Raw genomic sequence first — 22,589 nt, forward strand, 5'->3', positions numbered from 1 at the left:
GGAATGAAGGGGTTCAAACGGAACTCCTTGAAGAACTTTAAGAACCAAGTTTAAGCTCCACAGAGGAGCAACAGCTTTAAACACAGGCTTAATCCTAACCAAAGCCTGACAAAATGCCTGGACGTCTGGAACTTCTGCCAGACGCTTGTGCAAAAGAATCAACAGAGCAGAGATCTGTCCTTTTAAAGAACTAGCTGATAAGCCTTTGTCCAAACCCTCTTGGAGAAAGGACAATATCCTAGGAATCCTAACCTTACTCCATGAGTAACTCTTGGATTCGCACCAATAAAGGTATTTACGCCATATCTTATGGTAGATTTTTCTGGTAACAGGCTTCCGTGCCTGTATTAAGGTATCAATAACTGACTCGGAGAAGCCACGCTTTGATAGAATCAAGCGTTCAATCTCCATGCAGTCAGTCTCAGAGAAATTAGATTTGGATGATTGAAAGGACCTTGTATTAGAAGGTCTTGCCTCAGAGGTAGAGTCCATGGTGGACAGGATGACATGTCCACTAGGTCTGCATACCAGGTCCTGCGTGGCCACGCAGGCGCTATCAGAATCACCGATGCTCTCTCCTGCTTGATCTTGGCGATCAGTCGAGGGAGCAGAGGAAACGTCGCTCCCGGGTCCCTGGACCTGGGTCCGTAATGAGGAAGCTTGGCGTTCTGGCGAGACGCCATGAGATCCAGTTCTGGTTTGCCCCAATGATGTACCAGTTGAGCGAAAACCTCCGGATGGAGTTCCCACTCCCTCGGATGAAAAGTCTGGCGACTTAGAAAATCCGCCTCCCAGTTCTCCACGCCTGGGATGTGGATCGCTGACAAGTGGCAAGAGTGAGACTCTGCCCAGCGAATTATCTTTGAGACTTCTAACATCGCTAGGGAACTCCTGGTTCCCCCTTGATGGTTGATGTAAGCCACAGTCGTGATATTGTCCGACTGAAATCTGATGAGCCTCAGTGTTGCTAACTGAGGCCAAGCTAGAAGAGCATTGAATATTGCTCTTAACTCCAGAATATTTATTGGGAGGAGTTTCAACTCCTGAGTCCACGATCCCTGAGCCTTCAGGGAATTCCAGACTGCGCCCCAGCCTAGAAGGCTGGCATCTGTAGTTACAATCGTCCAATCTGGCCTGCGAAAGGTCATACCCTTGGACAGATGGACCCGAGATAGCCACCAGAGAAGAGAATCTCTGGTCTCTTGATCCAGATTTAGTAGAGGGGACAAATCTGAGTAATCCCCATTCCATTGACCTAGCATGCACAATTGCAGCGGTCTGAGATGCAGGCGCGCAAATGGCACTATGTCCATTGCCGCTACCATTAAGCCGATTACTTCCATGCACTGAGCCACTGACGGGCGTGGAATGGAATGAAGAACACGGCAAACATTTAAAAGTTTTGATAACCTGGCCTCCGTCAGGTAAATTTTCATTTCTACAGAATCTATCAGAGTCCCTAGGAAGGAGACTCTTGTGATTGGTGATAGAGAACTCTTTTCCACGTTCACTTTCCACCCATGCGACCTCAGAAATGCCAGAACTATCTCTGTATGAGACTTGGCAATTTGAAAGCTTGACGCCTGTATCAGGATGTCGTCTAGATACGGGGCCACCGCTATGCCTCGCGGTCTTAGAAGCGCCAGAAGTGAGCCCAGAACCTTTGTAAAGATTCTCGGGGCCGTAGCGAACCCGAAGGGGAGGGCTACAAATTGGTAATGCCTGTCTAGAAAGGCAAATCTTAGGAACCGATGATGATCTTTGTGAATCGGTATATGAAGGTAGGCATCCTTTAAGTCCACTGTGGTCATGTACTGACCCTCTTGGATCATGGGTAGGATGGTCCGAATAGTTTCCATTTTGAATGATGGAACTCTTAGGAATTTGTTTAATATCTTTAGGTCCAAAATTGGTCTGAAGGTACCCTCTTTCTTGGGAACCATGAACAGATTTGAATAAAATCCCTGTCCTTGTTCCGTCCGCGGAACTGGATGGATCACCCCCATTACTAGGAGGTCCTGTACACAGCGTAGGAATGCCTCTTTCTTTATCTGGTTTTCTGATAACCTTGTAAGATGAAATCTCCCTTGAGGAGGGGAAGCCTTGAAGTCCAGAAGATATCCCTGAGATATGATCTCCAACGCCCAGGGATCCTGGACATCTCTTGACCACGCCTTGGCGAAGAGAGAAAGTCTGCCCCCCACTAGATCCGTTTCCGGATAGGGGGCCGTTCCTTCATGCTGTCTTGGGGGCAGTAGCAGGTTTTCTGGTCTGCTTGCCCTTGTTCCAGGACTGGTTAGGTTTCCAGGCCTGTCTAAAATGAGCAATAGTTCCTCCCTGTTTTTGAGCGGAGGAAGTTGATGCTGCTCCTGCCTTGAAATTTTGAAAGGCACGAAAATTAGACTGCTTGGCCCTGTCCTGAGGAAGGGTATGCCCCTTACCTCCAGTAATGTCAGCAATAATTTCCTTCAAGCCGGGTCCGAATAAGGTCTGCCCCTTGAAAGGTATATTAAGTAATTTAGATTTAGAAGTCACGTCAGCTGACCAGGATTTAAGCCATAGCGCCCTCCGCGCCTGGACGGCGAATCCGGAGTTCTTAGCCATTAGTTTAGTCAAATGTACAATGGCATCAGAAACAAATGAGTTAGCTAGCTTAAGTGATTTAAGCTTGTCCATAATTTCATCCAATGGAGCTGTGTGAATGGCCTCTTCCAGAGACTCAAACCAGAATGCCGCAGCAGCAGTGACAGGCGCAATGCATGCAAGGGGCTGCAGGATAAAACCTTGTTGAACAAACATTTCTTAAGGTAACCTTCTAATTTTTTATCCATTGGATCTGAAAAAGCACAACTATCCTCAACCGGGATAGTGGTACGCTTTGCTAAAGAAGAAACTGCTCCCTCCACCTTAGGGACCGTCTGCCATAAGTCCCGTGTAGTGGCGTCTAATGGAAACATTTTTCTAAATATAGGAGGCGGGGAAAATGGCACACCGGGTCTATCCCACTCCTTGCTAATAATTTCTGTAAGCCTTTTAGGTATAGGGAAAACGTCAGTACACACCGGTACCGCATAGTATCTATCCAGCCTATACAATTTCTCTGGAATTGCAACTGTGTTACAGTCGTTCAGAGCAGCTAAAACCTCCCCAAGCAATACACGGAGGTTCTCAAGCTTAAATTTAAAATTAGAGATCTCTGAATCAGGTTTCCCCGGATCAGATCCGTCACCCACAGAATGAAGCTCTCCGTCCTCATGTTCTGCAAACTGTGACACAGTATCAGACATGGCTCTTACAGCACCAGCGCGCTCTGCATCTCTCCTAATCCCAGAGCTATCGCGCTTGCCTCTCAATTCTGGCAATCTAGATAATACTTCTGACAGAGTATTATTCATGATTGTAGCCATGTCCTGTAAAGTAATTGCTATGGGCGTCTCTGATGCACTTGGCGCCATAATAGCATGCGCCCCCTGAGCGGGAGGCGAAGGTACTGACACGTGAGGAGAGTTAGTCGGCATAACTTCCCCCTCGTCGTCTGGTGATAATTCTTTTATAGATAAAGACTGACCTTTATTATTTAAAGTGAAATCAATACATTTAGTACACATATTTCTATGGGGCTCCACACTGGCTTTCAAACATAATGAACAAGTAGATTCATCTATGTCAAACATGTTTAAAGAGACTAGCAATAAAACTGGCAAGCTTGAAAAACACTTCACAATAAGTTTACAAGCAATATAAACAACGCTACTGCGCCTTTAAGAGCACAAAAAACTGTCTCAAGGTGAAATAACAATGAACCAAAGCAGTTATACCAACCAAATTTTCACAGTAAATGTAGTAAGTCAGCAGAGCATTGCACCCACTTGCAAATGGATGATTAACCCCTTAATACCCAAAACGGATAAACATTAGAGAAAAAAACGTTTTTTAAAACAGTCAAACACACTGTCACAGCTCTGCTGTGACTGATTACCTCCCTCAATACGACTTTTGAAGCCTTTTGAGCCCTCTAGAGAAGTCCTGGATCATGCAGGAAGAAGCAGGAAGTCTGAGTCTGAATTTTTACTGCGCAAAAAAGCGCTAAAATAGGCCCCTCCCACTCATTTATTACAACAGTGGGAAGCCTCAGTTAACTGTTTCTATGCAGAAATTAAGCCAGCCATGTGGAAAAATTATGCCCCAATAGGTTTTATCACCAAATATACGTTAAAAAACGATTAAACATGCCAGCAAACGTTTTAAAACACATTTTTTGAAGAGTATATATCTCTATTAATAAGCCTGATGCCAGTCGCTTTCACTGCATTTAAGGCTTTACTTACATCTTTATTAATAAGCCTGATACCAGTCGCTTTCACTGCATTTAATGCTTTACTTACATCTTTATTAATAAGCCTGATACCAGTCGCTTTCACTGCATTTAAGGCTTTACTTACATCTTTATTAATAAGCCTGATACCAGTCGCTTTCACTGCATTTAAGGCTTTACTTACATTACTTCGGTATCAGCAGCATTTTCTTAGTCAATTCCATTCCTTAGAAAAATATTTTACTGCACATACCTTAGTTGCAGGAAACCTGCACGCCATTCCCTTTCTGAAGTTACCTCACTCCTCAGAATGTGCGAGAACAGCAAGTGGATCTTAGTTACTTCTGCTAAGATCATAGAAAACGCAGGCAGATTCTTCTTCCAAATACTGCCTGAGAAAAAACAGCACACTCCAGTGCCATTTAAAAATAACAAACTTTTGATTGAAGAAATAAACTAAGTATAAAACACCACTCCTCTCACGACCTCCTATCTATGTTGAGGGTTGCAAGAGAATGACTGGATATGACATGTGAGGGGAGGAGCTATATAGCAGCTTTGCTGTGGGTGATCCTCTTGCAACTTCCTGTTGGGAAGGGAATATATCCCACAAGTAATGGATGATCCGTGGACTGGATACACTTAACAAGAGAAATAAACAACACTATTTCCTTTTTGATTGGTTATAAAAAAAAAAAAAAAAAAAAAACACAAAGAACTGAGCAGTGGTAATTTTACGGTGTCCTGGGACAAATGGAATTAATATGTTTAATAGAACAAAGAATGCAAAGCCACAATTCCTCAGCGAAGTTAGAAAGCAATTACTATTAAGGAACTTATTTAAATATATAAAAATAAAGCCCGCAGGGCATTATTGCAAAAACCATTGAACTGAGTGATGTACAAACACAATGAAAAATGATTTGATGGTAATGAAGTCTCTAGTTCTATCAAAACAAATACATTTTTAATTATTTAATTAAATATCACAATTTTAGAAAAACCTGAGTTTTATTTTTTTAAAAGGATTTTATTTATTCATTTTTGATCAGGTACTATTTATTGGTAAAAGTTGCAGCAAATTTCTAACTTTCAAGGTACAGTATAGAAAACAATTATTCATATCTTTGAATTAATTTTATATTATGGCAGACATATTCTTCAAAACAGGGTGAAGGCTGTAACAAATATCCCAAAACAAATGACAGGACGCATGGAAAGTATTTTGAAATTTGGTTAAAAAAAAATAAAATGGACTATCAGTCCATCAGACAGGAAAACCTTTGCCAGTTTAAAACCCCACATAAGAGACTAAAGGAAACCTATTAAAACTTAATAAAACAGTAGAGAAACTTAAAGGATTACAAAACGCTGTGAAAAATCACATCTACAAAACATATATATATATAGATTAGTAAACATTAACACATTAAAATAAACTTACTCGCATAACAAAATGATGCTTTGTCGTACTAGATGACGTCACCTAAGGCAGTTGCTAAAAAGGGTCTGCTCAACCACTAAATGAACTATCCAATTAACTTTGAAATTTATGAATATATTTATATTTTCAACTTCATAAATGTTGTTTTCTTTCATAAGATAATGAGTCCATAGGAAATCCATAACATGTGGGATGTAATACCCAAAGCTGAAAGTCCATGTTAAGGAAAGGAAGGGACAAAATAAGGCAGTTTTTCTTTCATGTAATTGGCAAGAGTCCATGAGCTAGTGACGTATGGGATATACAATCCTACCAGGAGGGGCAAAGTTTCCCAAACCTCAAAATGCCTATAAATACACCCTCACCACACCCACAATTCAGTTTTACAAACTTTGCATCCTATGGAGGTGGTGAAGTAAGTTTGTGCTATATTTCTACGTTGATATGCGCTTCTCAGCATTTTGAAACCTGATTCCTCTCAGAGTACAGTGAATGTCAGAGGGATGTGAAGGGAGTATCACCTATTGAATGCAATGGTTTTCCTCGCAGGAGTTCTATTTCATAGGTTCTCTGTTATCGGTCGTAGAGATTCATCTCCTACTCCCTTATTCAGATTGACGATATACTATCATATTATATTACCTTTACTGATAACCGTTTCAGTACTGGTTTGGCTATCTGCTATATGTGGATGGGTGTCTTTCGGTAAGTATGTTTTCATTACTTAAGATACTCTCAGCTATGGTTTGGCACTTTATGTATTAATATAAAGTTCTAAATATATGTTTTGTACTTATATTTGCCATGAGTCAGGTTTATGTATATTTCCTTTTGCAGACTATTCAGTTTCATATTTGGGAAAAAAACATATTTAGGAAAATATTTTTCTTACCTGGGTCTTAGTCTTTTTTTTTTAAAATTGACTGCTTTTTCACTAAATTTTCGCAGGCAAAATTAGGCTCGCGAGGCACAAAAATGAATTTTTTTTTTTCCCGTTCCTGAAACTGCCATATAAGGAAATTGATAATTTTGCTTTATATGTTGTTTTCTTCTCTTACATTTGCAAGATGTCTCAATCTGATCCTGTCTCAGAAACCACTGTTGGAACCCTGCTGCATAATAACAGTTCTACCAAAGCTAAGTGTATCTGTGGAGATTATATCTCCAGCTGTGGTATGTAATAGTTGTCATGATAAGCTTTTACATGCAGATAATGTATCCTTCAGTAATAGTACAATGGCTGTTGTTCCTTCAACATCTAATGTACATGATATCCCTGTGAATATAATTTTTTTATTGCTGATGCGATTCAGAAGGCTTTGTCTGCTATCTCGCCTTCTAATAAACTTAAAAGGTCTTTTAAAACTTCTCATAAAGTTGATGAATTTTTAAATGATCGACACCATACTGAATTATCCTCCTCTGATGAGGATCTATCTGACTCAGAAGATCCTACCTCAGATATTGACACTGACAAATCTACTTATTTATTTAAAATGGAGTATATGCGTTCCTTGTTAAAAGAGGTGTTGATTACATTGGATATTGAGGAAAATAGTCCTCTTGATGTTAAAACTAGTAAACGTTTAAACTCTGTTTATAAACCCACAGTGGTTACTCCAGAGTTTTTTCCAGTTCCTGATCCTATTTCTGATATGATTTCTAAGGAATGGAATAGGCCTGGTACTTCTTTTATCCTTTCTTCAAGGTTTAAAAATTTGTATCCTTTACAAGCAGTTAGTTTGGAGTGTTGGGAAAAGATTCCCAGAGTTGATGGGGCTATTTCTACTCTTGCCAAACATTCTACTATTCCTATGGAAGATAGTACTTCCTTTAAGGACCGATTAGATAGGAAACTTGAATCTTATCTAAGTTAAGCTTATTTATATTCTGGCTATCTTCTCAGGAATGCCATTTCTATGGCTGATGATGCAGCTGCATCAACTTTTTGGTTGGAAAGTTTAGCGCAACAGGAAACAGATCCTGATTTGTCTAGCATTGTTCGCTTGCTTCAACATGCTAATCATTTTATCTGTGATGCCATTTTTAAAATCATCAAAATTGATGTTAAATCTATGTCTTTAGCTATTTTAGCTAGAAGAGCTTTGTAGCTTAAATATTAGAATGCTGACATGGTATCTAAATCTACATTACTATCTCTTTCTTTCCAAAGTAATAATTTATTTGGTTCTCAGTTGGATTCAATTATTTGAACTGTCACTGGGGGGAAGGGAGTTTTTTTGCCTCAGGATAAAGACCTAAGGGTAAATCTAAAGCTTATAACCGTTTTCGTTCCTTTGGACAAAATAAGGAACAGAAACCCAATCCTTCCCCCAAAGAATCTGGTTCCAATTTGAAACCTTCTTCAAGTTGGAATAAATCCACACCGTTTAAGAAACCAAAGCGAGCCCCAAAGTCTGCATGAAGGTGAGGCCCTCATTCCAGCTCAGCTGGTCGGGGGCAGATTAAGATTCTTCCAAAGCATTTGGGGAGATACTGTCCAAAATCAATGGATTCAGAGTATTGTCTCTCAAGGGTACCAAATAGGATTCAGAGTAAGACCTCCTGTGAGAAGATTTTTACCTCACGCATCCCGGCAAATCCAGTAAAGGCTCAGGCTTTTCTGAAGTGTGTTTCAGATTTGGAGGTTTCAGGGGTAATCATACCCTTTCCGTTTCAGGAACAGGGTCTGGGGTTTTATTCAAAACTATTCATTGTCCCAAAGAAAGAAGATTCATTCAGGCCAGTTCTGGATCTGAAAATTTTGAATTGTTTTGTAAGAGTACCAACTTTCAAAATGTGACTATAAGGACTATTCTGCCTTTTGTTCAGCAAGGTCATTATATGTCCACAATAGACTTACAGGATGCATATCTTCATATTCCGATTCATCCAGACCACTATCAGTTTCTGAGATTCTCTTTTCTAGACAAGCATTATCAATTTGTCGCTCTTCCATTTGGCCTAGCGACAGCTCCAAGAATTTTTTCAAAGGTTCTCGGTGCCCTACTCTCTGTAATCAGGGAACGGGGTATTGTGGTGTTTCCTTATTTGGACGATATCCTGGTACTAGCTCAGTCTTTACATTCTGCAGAATCTCACAAAAATCAACTAGTATTGTTTCTTCAAAGACATGGTTGAAGGATCAATTTACCAAAAAGTTCCTTGATTCCTCAGACAAGGGTCACCTTTTTAGTGTCCATGACTCTGTCTCTAACAGACAAGAGACGACTAAAATTGGGTTCAGCTTGTCGGAACCTTCAGTCTCAATCATTCCCTTCAGTAGCTATGTACATTAAAGTTTTAGGTCTCTTGACTGCAGCATCAGGCGAGATCCCCTTTGCTCGTTTTCATATGAGACCTCTCCAGCTTTGTATGCTGAATCAATGGTGCAAGGATTATACAAATATATCACAATTAACATCCTTAAATCCCAATGTTCGACTCTCTCTGACTTGGTGGTTAGTTCACCATCGTATAGTTCAAGGAGCCTCTTTTGTTCGTCCAACCTGGACTGTGATCACAACAGATGCAAGTCTTTCAGGTTGGGGAGCTGTCTGGAAATCTCTGATAGCACAAGGGGTTTGGAAATTTCAAAGGCGAGGTTACCAATCAATATTTAAGAACTCAGTGCTATTTTCAGGCTCTTCAGGTGTGGCCTCTGTTGAAGAGAGAACCGTTCATTTCTTTTCAGACAGACAATATCACAACTGTGGCATATGTCAATCATCTGGGTGGGACTTGCGGTCCCCAAGCTATGAAAGAAGTATCTTGGATACTTTCTTGGACGGAATTCAGCTCCTGTCTAATTTCTGCGGTTCATATCCCAGGTGTAGACAATTGGGAAGCGGATTATCTCAGCCGTCAGACTTTACATCCGGGGGAGTGGTTGCTCCATCCAGATGTGTTTTCTCAAATTGTTCAGATATGGGGTCTTCCAGAAATAGATCTGATGGCTTCCCATCTAAACAAGAAACTTCCCAGTACCTGTCCAGGCCCAGGGATCCTCAGGCGGAGGCAGTGGATGCGTTAGCAGTTCCTTGGTGTTACCTACCTGCTTATATCTTTCCGCCGACTCTAGTTCTTCTTCCAAGAGTGATCTCCAAGATCATCATGGAACAATCGTTTGTGTTGCTGGTAGCTCCAGCATGGTCTCGCAGGTTTTGGTATGCTGATCTTGTTTGGATGTTCAGTTGCCAACCTTGGCCACTTCCTTTAAGACCAGACCTTCTGTCTCAAGGTCCATTTTTCCATTAGGATCTCAAATCATTAAATTTGAAGGTATGGAAATTAAACGTGCTTAGTCATAGAGGTTTCTATGACTCAGTGATTAATACTATGTTACCGACTCGTAAATCTGTTTCTAGGAAGATTTATTATCGAGTTTGGAAGACATATTTCATGGTGTTCTTCTCATAAATTATCCTGGCATTCTTTTAGAATTCCTAGAATTTTACAGTTTCTTCAGGATGGTTTGGATAAAGGTTTGTCTGCAAGTTCCTTGGTCCGTAGCTATTAAATAGTTAATAACTATTTAATAGCTACCTAGTTAAAATAATTACAAAATTACCTGTAAAATAAATCCTAACCTAAGTTACAAATACACCTAACACTACACTATTAATAAATTAATTAAATGAATTAACTACAATTATCTAAACTAAAATACAACTAAATAAACTAAACTATATTACAAAAAACAAACGAGCACTAAATTACAAAAAATAAAAAAATATTACAAGAATTTTAATCTAATTACACCTAATCTAAGCCCCCTAAAAAAATAAAAAAGCCCCCCAAAATAATAAAATTCCCTACCCTATACTAAATTACAAAAGTAATCAGCTCTTTTACCAGCCCTTAAAAGGGCCTTTTGCGGGGCATTGCCCCAAAGTAATCAGCTCTTTTACCTGTAAAATAAAATACAAGACCCCCCACAACATTACAACCCACCACCCACACACCCCTACTCTAAAACCCACCCGATCCCCCCTTAAAAAAACTAACACTACCCCATTGAAGATCACCCTACCTTGAGTCGTGTTCACCCAGCCGGGCACCACTGGTCATCCGATCCGTCCAGAAGTCTTCATTCGATGGGGCAGAAGAGGACATACGGACCGGGAGAAGGCTTCATCCAAGCGGCATCTTCTATCTTCATCCATCCGGCGCGGAGCGGGTCCATCTTCAAGACATCCGACGTGGAGCATCCTCTTCTGACGACGGCTAACACTGAATGAAGATTCCTTTAAATGACGTCATCCAAGATGGCGTCCCTCGAATTCCGATTGGCTGATAGGATTCTATCAGCCAATCGGAATTAAGGTAGGAAAAATCTTAAATGATTTAAGGTGCGCTAGAAAAAAAAGGAGCGTTAGCTCCGCGAGTTTTTACCGACAAAACTCTAAATCTAGGCGTATACTTTTTGTTTGATACTGTAATGTATTATACTGGCTACAGTGAAATGACAGCAGTTATTAAAATATAAATACCAAAAATACTCATTTAAAGAGAATGGAGCACATATATTCCTGTATTTCTCATAAATTAAAAGAGGCAGAAAGGATTTTTGTTTGATTAAAGTTAACCTACAGAGATTCAATACAATGTATGTATATTCTACAGCTGCCAAACATAAAATGTACATTACACCTAGTTTAAAAGCAACAATAAAAATAACTTACCGTTTGACTATCAGGAAAGTCCATTTTTATCAGTTTGTGCGCACATTCCTCAAAGTCTAAACTGGAAAAAAAATATATATGTAGATGTACATATTAATATACAAGTCATACATAATTCTTTTTTTAAGCTGACAAAAAAGCAACATTTAAAAAGGTTATGATTGCTATTTTGACTGTTCAGATTAATAATTTGCTAGAGAATGTTGTCATACATCGTACATCATATATATATATATATATATATATATATATATATATATATATATATATATATATATATATACACACACACACACACACATATATATATACATATATATATATATATATATATATATATGTCAATCAATAACACAATCAATATGTGTTTATATACTAATTGTGTTATTGATGTACGAAAGGGATATAAGCCAAGTTATATTATTTGAATTTGTAGCTATATTGGCATAAAATAATATATATATAAAAATATATATAAAAAAAACCATAAAAAATATATTATATATATATATATATATATATATATATATATATATATATATATATATATATATATATATATATATATATACAAAACACGGAAGGGAACTGCACTCTCATACCGGACCGGGTACACATCTTATGACCCTGCAACATGCCCAGCCCTGGGTGCCACTGGCACTCACAGGAAGCTGTGCTGTCCCCAGAGCCACAAGCAGTTAACCCCAGACAGGTCTGGGTGCAAGAACCATAGGGAAAATTACAAAACAAATTAATACAACACACAGAGAAAACCCAGCACTCACTTACAAGCTCTCAGCTAAGATTTAAAAGCAAAACTGGAAAGGTTAGTCACCGCATCTGGCCAAATGGGACAAGCTCAGGTACCTGAGCTTGTCCCATTTGGCCAGATGCGGTGACTAACCTTTCCAGTTTTGCTTTTAAATCTTAGCTGAGAGCTTGTAAGTGAGTGCTGGGTTTTCTCTGTGTGTTATATATATATATATATATATATATATAAATAATAATATAAATATAATATATATAAAAAAAACATACTAATTGTGTTATTGATGTTAGCAAGGGATATAACATCAAAAAATAGGAAAAGGAAATGGGAGAGTATAGAGGGGATATTAAGCACTCTTACACCTATCGCTTGTAATAAGCTGTAAAATAACAGCATGAAATATCTGCTAGCGAATAATAAATGTATATACTGGTATTAAAACCTATAATCTTTATTAAGGAATTTATTTAAAAATGAATGACTAAGGTGATAAACATCACCTATCATTACCCACACAGATATATTACCTAAAGTTACACCACAATTACTGCACTGATGCTATCATGTCACCCCTCTGTATTCCTGGCCGATATCAGGAACCATCGGCTTCAGGTGTCTGGGGTAGCATGAGGCAACAGTTAATGCAGCAAAAATAATTATAAGTGGTATAAGTTGAGTAATAAGTAGTTTAAAAACAAGTTAAACTACACAAACATGTTTCAGCTGTTGCACAGCCTTTCTCAATGTGATTCAGCAAGTGAACTGACAAACCAGATTCTCTGCCAGGTGCTGCCTTTTAAACCCCTAGGTAAGGAGACGCTAAACCAATCAGCTGAAGGCTGTAGTGCACGCCTCTAGGATAACCTATCAGTGTCCTCAGTTTATCTGAATCCTAGTTGTGGTTGGTAGCAGTCTCCTAACTGGATGAAAATCGTCACAGTCTATTCCTCTTATAAATTACTATTCAGTACACACCTCTGAGAAAAGAAAAAAAAAGTAGATAATAGTAGATAGTAAACCCTTAATATAGGGTATCCCCCCCCCGAATTGACTTTCCATTATGCCATGAAAAGTGTACAATGCTTAGAATTGACAAGATTAAGAAAGTCCCTATCTGAGCGTGTTAAACACATAATAAATTTGACTGTGTGAGCCACTTCATGGAGCTATAATAGAGTGAATTGAGTAAGGTAACTTGTGCATACTGCACACACATATTTCATATCACTTTAGCTCATGAAGCTATAAATTCATATGGTGCATACTTCCTATATATTTATAATTATTATTTATTCAAATATTCATGCGTATCCCCAGGATGATTAAAATTACACAGATCTGACTATATCACATAATCAACACACCGACCCAATTTGGAAAGATATGAAGCCCTCTATGATTTCAATAACTGACAAATACATAAGTAAGGATAATATATCCATAATGTATTCATTGGTATTAGTAGCTGAAATGGTATATTCTATACTAACAGCAGTTTTTCAGATGCCATGGAATATATGTCAACAAATAGTAAATGTTATGATTACATAGGAGTACATATCATTGAACGAAGACTTATACAATAATAGTCCGTTTCGTGGTGTTTTTTTTTTTTTCAGAGGTGTGTACTGAATAGTAATTTATGAGAGGAATAGACTGTGACGATTTTCATCCAATTAGGAGACTGCTCAACAACTAGGATTCAGATAAACTGAGGATACTGATAGGTTATCCTAGAGGCGTGCACTACAGCCTTCAGCTGATTGGTTTAGCATCTCCTCACATCTCCTTAACTAGGGGTTTAAAAGGCAGCACCTGGCAGAGAATCAGGTTTGTCAGTTCACTTCCTGAATCACATTGAGAAAGGCTGTGCAACAGCTGAAACATGTTTGTGTAGTTCAACTTGTTTTTAAACTACTTTTATTACTCAACATATACCACTTATAATTATTTTTGCTGCATTAACTGTTGCCTCATGCTACCCCTGACACCTGAAGCCGACGGTTCCTGATATCGGCCAGGAATAAAGGGGGGTGACATGATAGCAGCAGTGCAGTAATTGTGGTGTACCTTTAGGTTATATATCTGTGTGGGTAATGATAGGTGATGTTTATCACCTTAGTCATTAATTTTTAAATAAATTCCTTAATAAAGATTATAGGTTTTAATACCAGCATATACATTTATTATTCGCTAGCAGATATTTCATGCTGTAATTTTACAGCTTATTACAAGCGATAGGTGTAAGAGTGCTTAATATCCCCTCTATACTCTCCCATTTCCTTTTCCTATTTTTTTATATTAATTTAAAGGGGCATCACCGAGGCTATACACATTACCTCCTCTATCCTATCTTTACTCATTGATACTGTGTCTATATTTGACTTTAAATAGCAAGGGATATAAGCCATGTTATATTATTTGAATGTGTAGTTATATTGGCTAACATTAGGTAATATTTACTGATTAGGCAATACAAAAAAAAAGTTAAACTGTGAATAGCTAAATATGGTTCTTCTGCTGGAAGTGTATGTAGTCCACAAACTCTTCTTACTGTATTATTATTTTTGCTATCACTCCATTTAAACAGAAATAGAGCCTTTTTTTATTTACCTATTAAATGTATATATATTTTTTTTTAAGTAGACAACCCAAGGTATTGATCTAGGCCCATTTTAGTAAATTTCATGCCATTTCACCGATAAATAACATCAAATAAAAAAAAATGGTACTTTTTTCACAATTTTTGGGTTTCCCACAGAAATTATTTACATACTGCTTCCAATCATGGCACAAATGTTTGTAAAAGTTTCTCTGGGATCTCCTTTGTTCAGAAATAGCAGACATACATGGATTTGCCATTGCTTTTTGGTTATTAGAAGGCTGCTAATTGCAGCTGCGCACCACACTTCTATTATTCCTGACAGTGAAGGGGTTAATTAGGTATCTTAAAAACATAATTTATGTAAGAATTTACCTGATAAATTCATTTCTTTCATATTGGCAAGAGTCCATGAGCTAGTGACGTATGGGATATACAATCCTACCAGGAGGGGCAAAGTTTCCCAAACCTCAAAATGCCTATAAATACACCCCCCACCACACCAACAATTCAGTTTAACGAATAGCCAAGAAGTGGGGTGATAAGAAAGGAGCGAAAGCATCAACAAGGAATTGGAATAATTGTGCTTTATAAAAAAAAAAATCATAACCACCATAAAAAGGGTGGGTCTCATGGACTCTTGCCAATATGAAAGAAATGAATTTATCAGGTAAATTCTTACATAAATTATGTTTTCTTTCATGTAATTGGCAAGAGTCCATGAGCTAGTGACTATGGGATAGCAAATACCCAAGATGTTGAACTCCACGCAAGAGTCACTAGAGAGGGAGGGATAAAAGTAAAGACAGCCAATTCCGCTGAAATAATCCACAACCCAAATCAAAAGTTTTAATCTTATAATGAAAAAAACTGAAATTATAAGCAGAAGAATCAAACTGAAACAGCTGCCTGAAGTACTTTTCTACCAAAAACTGCTTCTGAAGAACAGAAAACATCAAAATGGTAGAATTTAGTAAAAGTATGCAAAGAAAACCAAGTTGCTGCTTTGCAAATCTGATCAACAGAAGCTTCATTCTTAAAAGCCCAGGAAGTGGAAACTGACCTAGTAGAATGAGCCGTAATCCTCTGAGGCAGGGATTTACCCGACTCCAAATAAGCATGATGAATCAAAAGCTTTAACCAAGATGCCAAAGAAATGGTAGAAGAATTCTGACCTTTCCAAGAACCAGAAAAGATAACAAATAGACTAGAAGTCTTCCTGAAATCTTTAGTAGCTTCAACATAATATTTCAAAGCTCTTACCACATCCAATGAAAGTAAAGATCTCTCCAGAGAATTCTTAGGATTAGGACACAAAGAAGGGACAACAATCTCTCTACTAATGTTGTTGGAGTTCACAACTTTAGGTAAAAATTTAAACGAAATCTGCAAAACCGCCTTATCCTGATGAAAAATCAGAAAAGGAGACTCACAAGAAAGAGCAGATAATTCAGAAACTCTTCTAGCAGAAGAGATGGCCAAAAGGAACAATACTTTCCAAGAAAGTAATTTAATGTCCAGAGAATGCATAGGCTCAAACGGAGGAGTCTGTAAAGCCTTCAAAACCAAATTAAGACTCCAAGGAATAGAGATTGATTTAATGACAGGCCTGATACGAACCAAAGCCTGAACAAAACAATGAATATCAGGAAGATTAGCAATTCTTCTGTGGAACAGAACGAGCAGAGATTTGTCCTTTCAAGGAACTTGCAGACAAACCCTCATCTAAACCATCCTGAAGAAACTGTAAAATTCTAGGAATTCTAAAAGAATGCCAAGAGAATTTATGAGAAGAGCACCATGAAATGTAAGTCTTCCAAACTCAATAATAAATCGTTCTAGACACAGATTTACGAGCCTGCAACGTAGTATTAATCACCGAGTCAGAGAAACCTCTATGACTAAGCACTAAGCGTTCAATCTCCATACCTTCAAATTTAATCATTTGAGATCCTGATGGAAAAACGGGCCTTAAGATAGAAGGTCTGGCCTTAACGGAAGTGTCCAAGGTTGGCAACTGGACATCCGAACCAGATCCGCATACCAAAACCTGTGTGGCCATGCTGAAGCCACCAGCAGTACAAACGAACGTTCCAATATAATTTTGGAAATCACTCTTGGAAGAAGAACTAGAGGCGGAAAACTATAAGCAGGTTGATAATTCCAAGGAAGTGTCAACGCATCCACTGCTTCTGCCTGAGGATCCCTGGACCTGGACAGATACCTGGGAAGTTTCCTGTTTAGATGAGAAGCCTACAGTTCAATTTCTGGAAGCCCCCACATCTGAACAATCTGAAAAAACACATCTGGGTGAAGAGACCACTCTCCCGGATATCAAGTCTGACGACTGAGATAATCCGCTTCCCAATTGTCTATACCTGGGATATGAACAGCAGAAATTAGACAGGGACTGAATTCCTCCCAAGCAAGTATCCGAGATACTTCTTTCATAGCTTGAGGACTGTGAGTCCCACCCTGATTGACATATGCCACGGTTGTGACATTGTCTGTCTGAAAACAAATAAACGGTTCTCTCTTCAGCAGAGGCCAAAACTGAAGAGCTCTGAGAATCGCACGGAGTTCCAAAATATTGATTGGTAATCTTGCCTCTTGAGATTTCCAAACCCCTTGTGCTGTCAGAGATCCCCAGAAAACTCCCCAACCTGAAAGACTTGCATCTGTTGTGATCACAGTCCAGGTTGGACGAACAAAAGAGGCCCCTTAAACTAAACTATGGTGATCTAACCACCAAGTCAGAGATAGTCGAACATTGGGATTTAAGGATATTAATTGTGATATCTTTGTATAATCCCTGCACCATTGGTTCAGCATACAAAGCTGAAGAGGTCTCATATGAAAACGAGCAAAGGGGATCGCGTCCGATGCTGCAGTCATGAGACCTAAAACCTCCATGCACATAGCTACTGAAGGGAATGACTGAAACTGAAGGTTCCGACAAGCTGCAACCAATTTCAGAAGTCTCTTGTCTGTTAGAGACGAAGTCATGGATACTGAATCTATTTGGAATCCTAAAAAGGACACCCTTGTCTAAGGAATCAAAGAACATTTTGGTAAATTGATCCTCCAACCATGTCTATGAAGAAACAACACTAGTTGATTCGTGTGAGATTCTGCAGAACGTAAAGACTATCAAGATCACCGAGGCCCTCTCCTGTTTGATCCTTTCTACCAGCCTGGGAATGAGAGGAAACGGTGGAAACACATAAGCTAGGTTGAAGGTCCAAGGCGCTACTAGTGCATCCACTAGAGTCGCCTTGGGATCCCTGGATCTGGACCCGTAGCAAGGAACCTTGAAGTTCTGACGAGACGCCATCAGATCCATGTCTGGAATGCCCCATAATTGAGTCAATTGGGCAAAGATCTCCGGGTGGAGTTCCCACTCCCCCGGATGGAATGTCTGACGACTCAGATAATCCACTTCCCAGTTTTCCACACCTGGGATGTGGATCGCAGATAGATGGCAGGAGTGATCCTCCGCCCATTGTATTATTTTGGTCACTTCTTTCATCGCTAGGGAACTCCTTGTTCCCCCCTGATGATTGATATACGCAACTGTCGTCATGTTGTCTGACTGGAATCTTATGAATCTGGCCTTTGCAAGCTGAGGCCAAGCCCTGAGAGCATTGAATATCGCTCTTAGTTCCAGAATGTTTATCGGGAGAAGAGACTCTTCCCGAGACCATAGTCCCTGAGCTTTCAGGGATTCCCAGACCGCGCCCCAGCTCACTAGACTGGCGTCGGTCGTGACAATGACCCACTCTGGTCTGCGGAAGCTCATTCCCTGGGATAGATGGTCCAGGGTCAGCCACCAACGAAGTGAATCTCTGGTCTTCTGATCTACTTGGATCACTGGAGACAAGTCTGTATAGTCCCCATTCCACTGTTTGAGCATGCACAGTTGTAATGGTCTTAGATGAATTAGTGCAAAAGGAACTATGTCCATTGCTGCAACCATCAACCCTACTACTTCCATGCACTGAGCTATGGAAGGACGTGGAACAGAGTGAAGAACTTGACAAGTGCTTAGAAGTTTTGACTTTCTGATATCTGTCAGAAAAATTCTCATTTCTAAGGAATCTATTATTGTTCCCAAGAAGGGAACTCTTGTTGATGGAGACAGAGAACTTTTTTCTATGTTCACATTCCATCCGTGAGATCTGAGAAAGGCCAGAACGATGTCTGTATGAGCCTTTGCTTTTGAAAGGGACGACGCTTGTATTAGAATGTCGTCCAAGTACGGTACTACTGCAATGCCCCTCGGTCTTAGAACCGCTAGAAGGGACCCGAGTACCTTTGTGAAAATCCTTGGAGCAGTGGCTAACCGGAATGGGAGGGCCACAAACTGGTAATGTTTGTCCAGAAAGGCGAACCTTAGGAACTGATGATGTTCTTTGTGGATAGGAATATGTAGGTACGCATCCTTTAGATCCACGGTAGTCATAAATTGACCTTCCTGGATAGTGGGCAGAATCTTTCGAATGGTTTCCATTTTGAACGATGGAACCCTGAGAAATTTGTTTAGGATCTTTAAATCCAGAATTGGTCTGAAGGTTCCCTCTTTTTTGGGAACTACGAACAGATTTGAGTAAAATCCCATTCCTTGTTCTGTCATTGGAACAGGGTGTATCACTCCCATCTTTAACAGGTCTTCTACACAATGTAAGAACGCCTGTCTCTTTATTTGGTTTAAGGATAAGTGAGACATGTGGAACCTTCCCCTTGGGGGTAGTTCCCTGAATTCCAGAAGATAACCCTGAGAAACTATTTCTAGTGCCCAGGGATCCTGAACATCTCTTGCCCATGCCTGAGCAAAGAGAGAGAGTCTGCCCCCTACTAGATCCGGTCCCGGATCGGGGGCTACTCCTTCATGCTGTTTTGTTAGCAGCAGCAGGCTTCTTGGCCTGCTTACCCTTGTTCCAGCCTTGCATAGGTTTCCAGGCTGGTTTGGGCTGTGAGGCATTACCCTCTTGCTTAGAGGATGCAGAACTAGAGGCCGGTCCGTTCCTGAATTTGCGAAAGGAACGAAAATTAGACTTATTCTTGGCCTTAAAAGGCCTATCTTGTGGAAGGGCGTGGCCCTTTCCCCCAGTGATGTCTGAGATAATCTCTTTCAATTCTGGCCCAAAGAGAGTTTTACCTTTGAAAGGGATGTTAAGCAATTTCGTCTTGGATGATACATCCGCTGACCAAGACTTCAGCCAAAGCGCTCTGCGCGCCACAATTGCAAACCCTGAATTTTTCGCCGCTAATCTAGCTAATTGCAAAGCGGCATCTAAAATAAAGGAGTTAGCCAACTTAAGTGCGTGAACTCTGTCCATAACCTCCTCATATGGAGTCTCTCTACTGAGCGACTTTTCTAGTTCCTCGAACCAGAACCACGCTGCTGTAGGGACAGGAACAATGCACGAAATGGGTTGTAGAAGGTAACCTTGCTGTACAAAAATCTTTTTAAGCAAACCTTCCAATTTTTTATCCATAGGATCTTTGAAAGCACAACTATCCTCGATAGGAATAGTAGTTCGCTTGTTTAGAGTAGAAACTGCCCCCTCGACCTTAGGAACTGTCTGCCATAAGTCCTTTCTGGGGTCGACCATAGGAAATAATTTCTTAAATATAGGGGGAGGAACAAAAAGGTATGCCGGGCTTCTCCCACTCCTTATTCACTATGTCCGCCACCCGCTTGGGTATAGGAAAAGCGTCGGGGTGCACCGGAACCTCTAGAAACTTGTCCATTTTGCATAATTTCTCTGGAATGACCAAGTTGTCACAATCATCCAGAGTAGATAACACCTCCTTAAGCAGTGCGCGGAGATGTTCTAATTTAAATTTAAATGTCACAACATCAGGTTCAGCTTGTTGAGAAATTTTTCCTGAATCTGAAATTTCCCCATCTGACAAAACCTCCCTCATGGCCACTTCAGATTGGTGTGAGGGTATGACAGAACAATTAACATCAGCGCCCTCCTGCTCTTCAGTGTTTAAAACAGAGCAATCGCGCTTTCTCTGATATGCAGGCATTTTGGATAAAATATTTGCTATGGAGTTATCCATTACAGCCGTCAATTGTTGCATGGTAATAAGCATTGGCGCGCTAGATGTACTAGGGGCCTCCTGCGTGGGCAAAACTGGTGTAGACACAGTAGGAGATGATGTAGTATCATGTCTACTCCCCTCATCTGAGGAATCATCTTGGGCAATTTCATTATCTGTGGCAGTACTGTCCTTACTTTGTTTGGACGCTATGGCACAATTATCACACAATTTTGAATGGGGAGACACATTGGCTTTCATACATATAGAACATAGCTTATCCGAAGGCACAGACATGTTAAACAGGCTTGAGCTTGTCAATAAAACACAAAAACCGTTTAAAAACAAAACCGTTACTGTCTCTTTAAATTTTAAACAGAGCACACTTTATTACTGAATATGTGAAAAAGTATGAAGGAATCGTTCAAAATTTACCAAATTTTCACCACAGTGTCTTAAAGCATTAAAAGTATTGCATACCAATTTTCAGAGCTTTAACCCTTAAAATAACGGAACCGGAGCCGTTAACAAATTTAACCCCTATACAGTCCCAGCTACAGCCTTTGCTGTGACCTAACCAAGCCCAGAGGGGAATACGATACCAAATGACGCCTTCTAGAAACTTTTCCAAGCACTTTCAGGTCCTCACACATGCATCTGCATGTCTTGCTCTCAAAAACAACTGCGCAGTAATGGCGCGAAAATGAGGCTCAGCCTACAACTGGGAAGGCCCTCCCTGACTGGAAAAGGTGTCTAACATAGTGCCTGACGTTAAAAAACGTTCCCCAAGTTTATAAGTGTGAATTATCAGCATAAACATGTATAAAATGTCCAAATAAAGCAATCGATTTAGCCCATAAAAGTGTCTACCAGTTTTATAGCCCATATTAAGCCCTTTATTCTGTTTGAAACTAAGAAAATGGCTTACCGGTCCCCATGAGGGGAAATGACAGCCTTCCAGCATTACACAGTCTTGTTAGAAATATGGCTAGTCATACCTTAAGCAGAAAAGTCTGCTAACTGTTTCCCCCAACTGAAATTACTTCATCTCAACAGTCCTATGTGGAAACAGCAATCGATTTTAGTTACTGTCTGCTAAAATCATCTTCCTCTCACAAACAGAAATCTTCATCCTTTTCTGTTTCAGAGTAAATAGTACATACCAGCACTATTTTAAAATAACAAACTCTTGATAGTAGAATAAAAAAACTACATTTAAACACCACATACTCTTAACCATCTCCGTGGAGATGTTGCCTGTGCAACGGCAAAGAGAATGACTGGGGTGGGCGGAGCCTAGGAGGGACTATATGGCCAGCTTTGCTGGGACTCTTTGCCATTTCCTGTTGGGGAAGAGATATTCCCACAAGTAAGGATGACGCCGTGGACCGGACACACCAACGTTGGAGAAATCTTCCATATGCACCTGAGGAAAATAGTACGCACCGGTACCATTTAAAATAAAAAAACTTCTTGATTGAAGAAACTAAAACTAACACCTCACTTTACCATGTCTTCCTAGTATAACACAGGCAAAGAGAATGACTGAGGGTGGAGGGGAAGGGGAACTTCATGTTAGCAGGAGGTTAATATCCCACAAGTAAGGATGAAATCCGTGGACTCGTCATATCTTTGTAAAAGAAACATTTTTTTTTTTTTGTAAGGGAGATGTATACGTGAGTTTTAGTGTAAGGGAAATTAAATGGAAGGCAGCAGTTATTATG

General features: G+C 39.7%; 1 protein-coding gene across 2 annotated transcripts in view; it reads right to left on the minus strand.

Moving 5' to 3' along the window:
- Positions 1-22,589, minus strand: part of CWC22 (CWC22 spliceosome associated protein homolog) — a 295,530-nt gene that overhangs the window by 47,531 nt on the left and 225,410 nt on the right. For both annotated transcript variants that reach the window (XM_053698519.1, XM_053698518.1), the window contains one exon: positions 11,444-11,504. In XM_053698519.1, the coding sequence (XP_053554494.1) occupies positions 11,444-11,504 (61 nt within the window). The remainder of the gene's footprint in view (positions 1-11,443; positions 11,505-22,589) is intronic.

The sequence above is a fragment of the Bombina bombina genome, chromosome 1, assembly GCF_027579735.1.
Source record: "Bombina bombina isolate aBomBom1 chromosome 1, aBomBom1.pri, whole genome shotgun sequence".
In the NCBI taxonomy this organism is placed as follows: domain Eukaryota; kingdom Metazoa; phylum Chordata; class Amphibia; order Anura; family Bombinatoridae; genus Bombina; species Bombina bombina.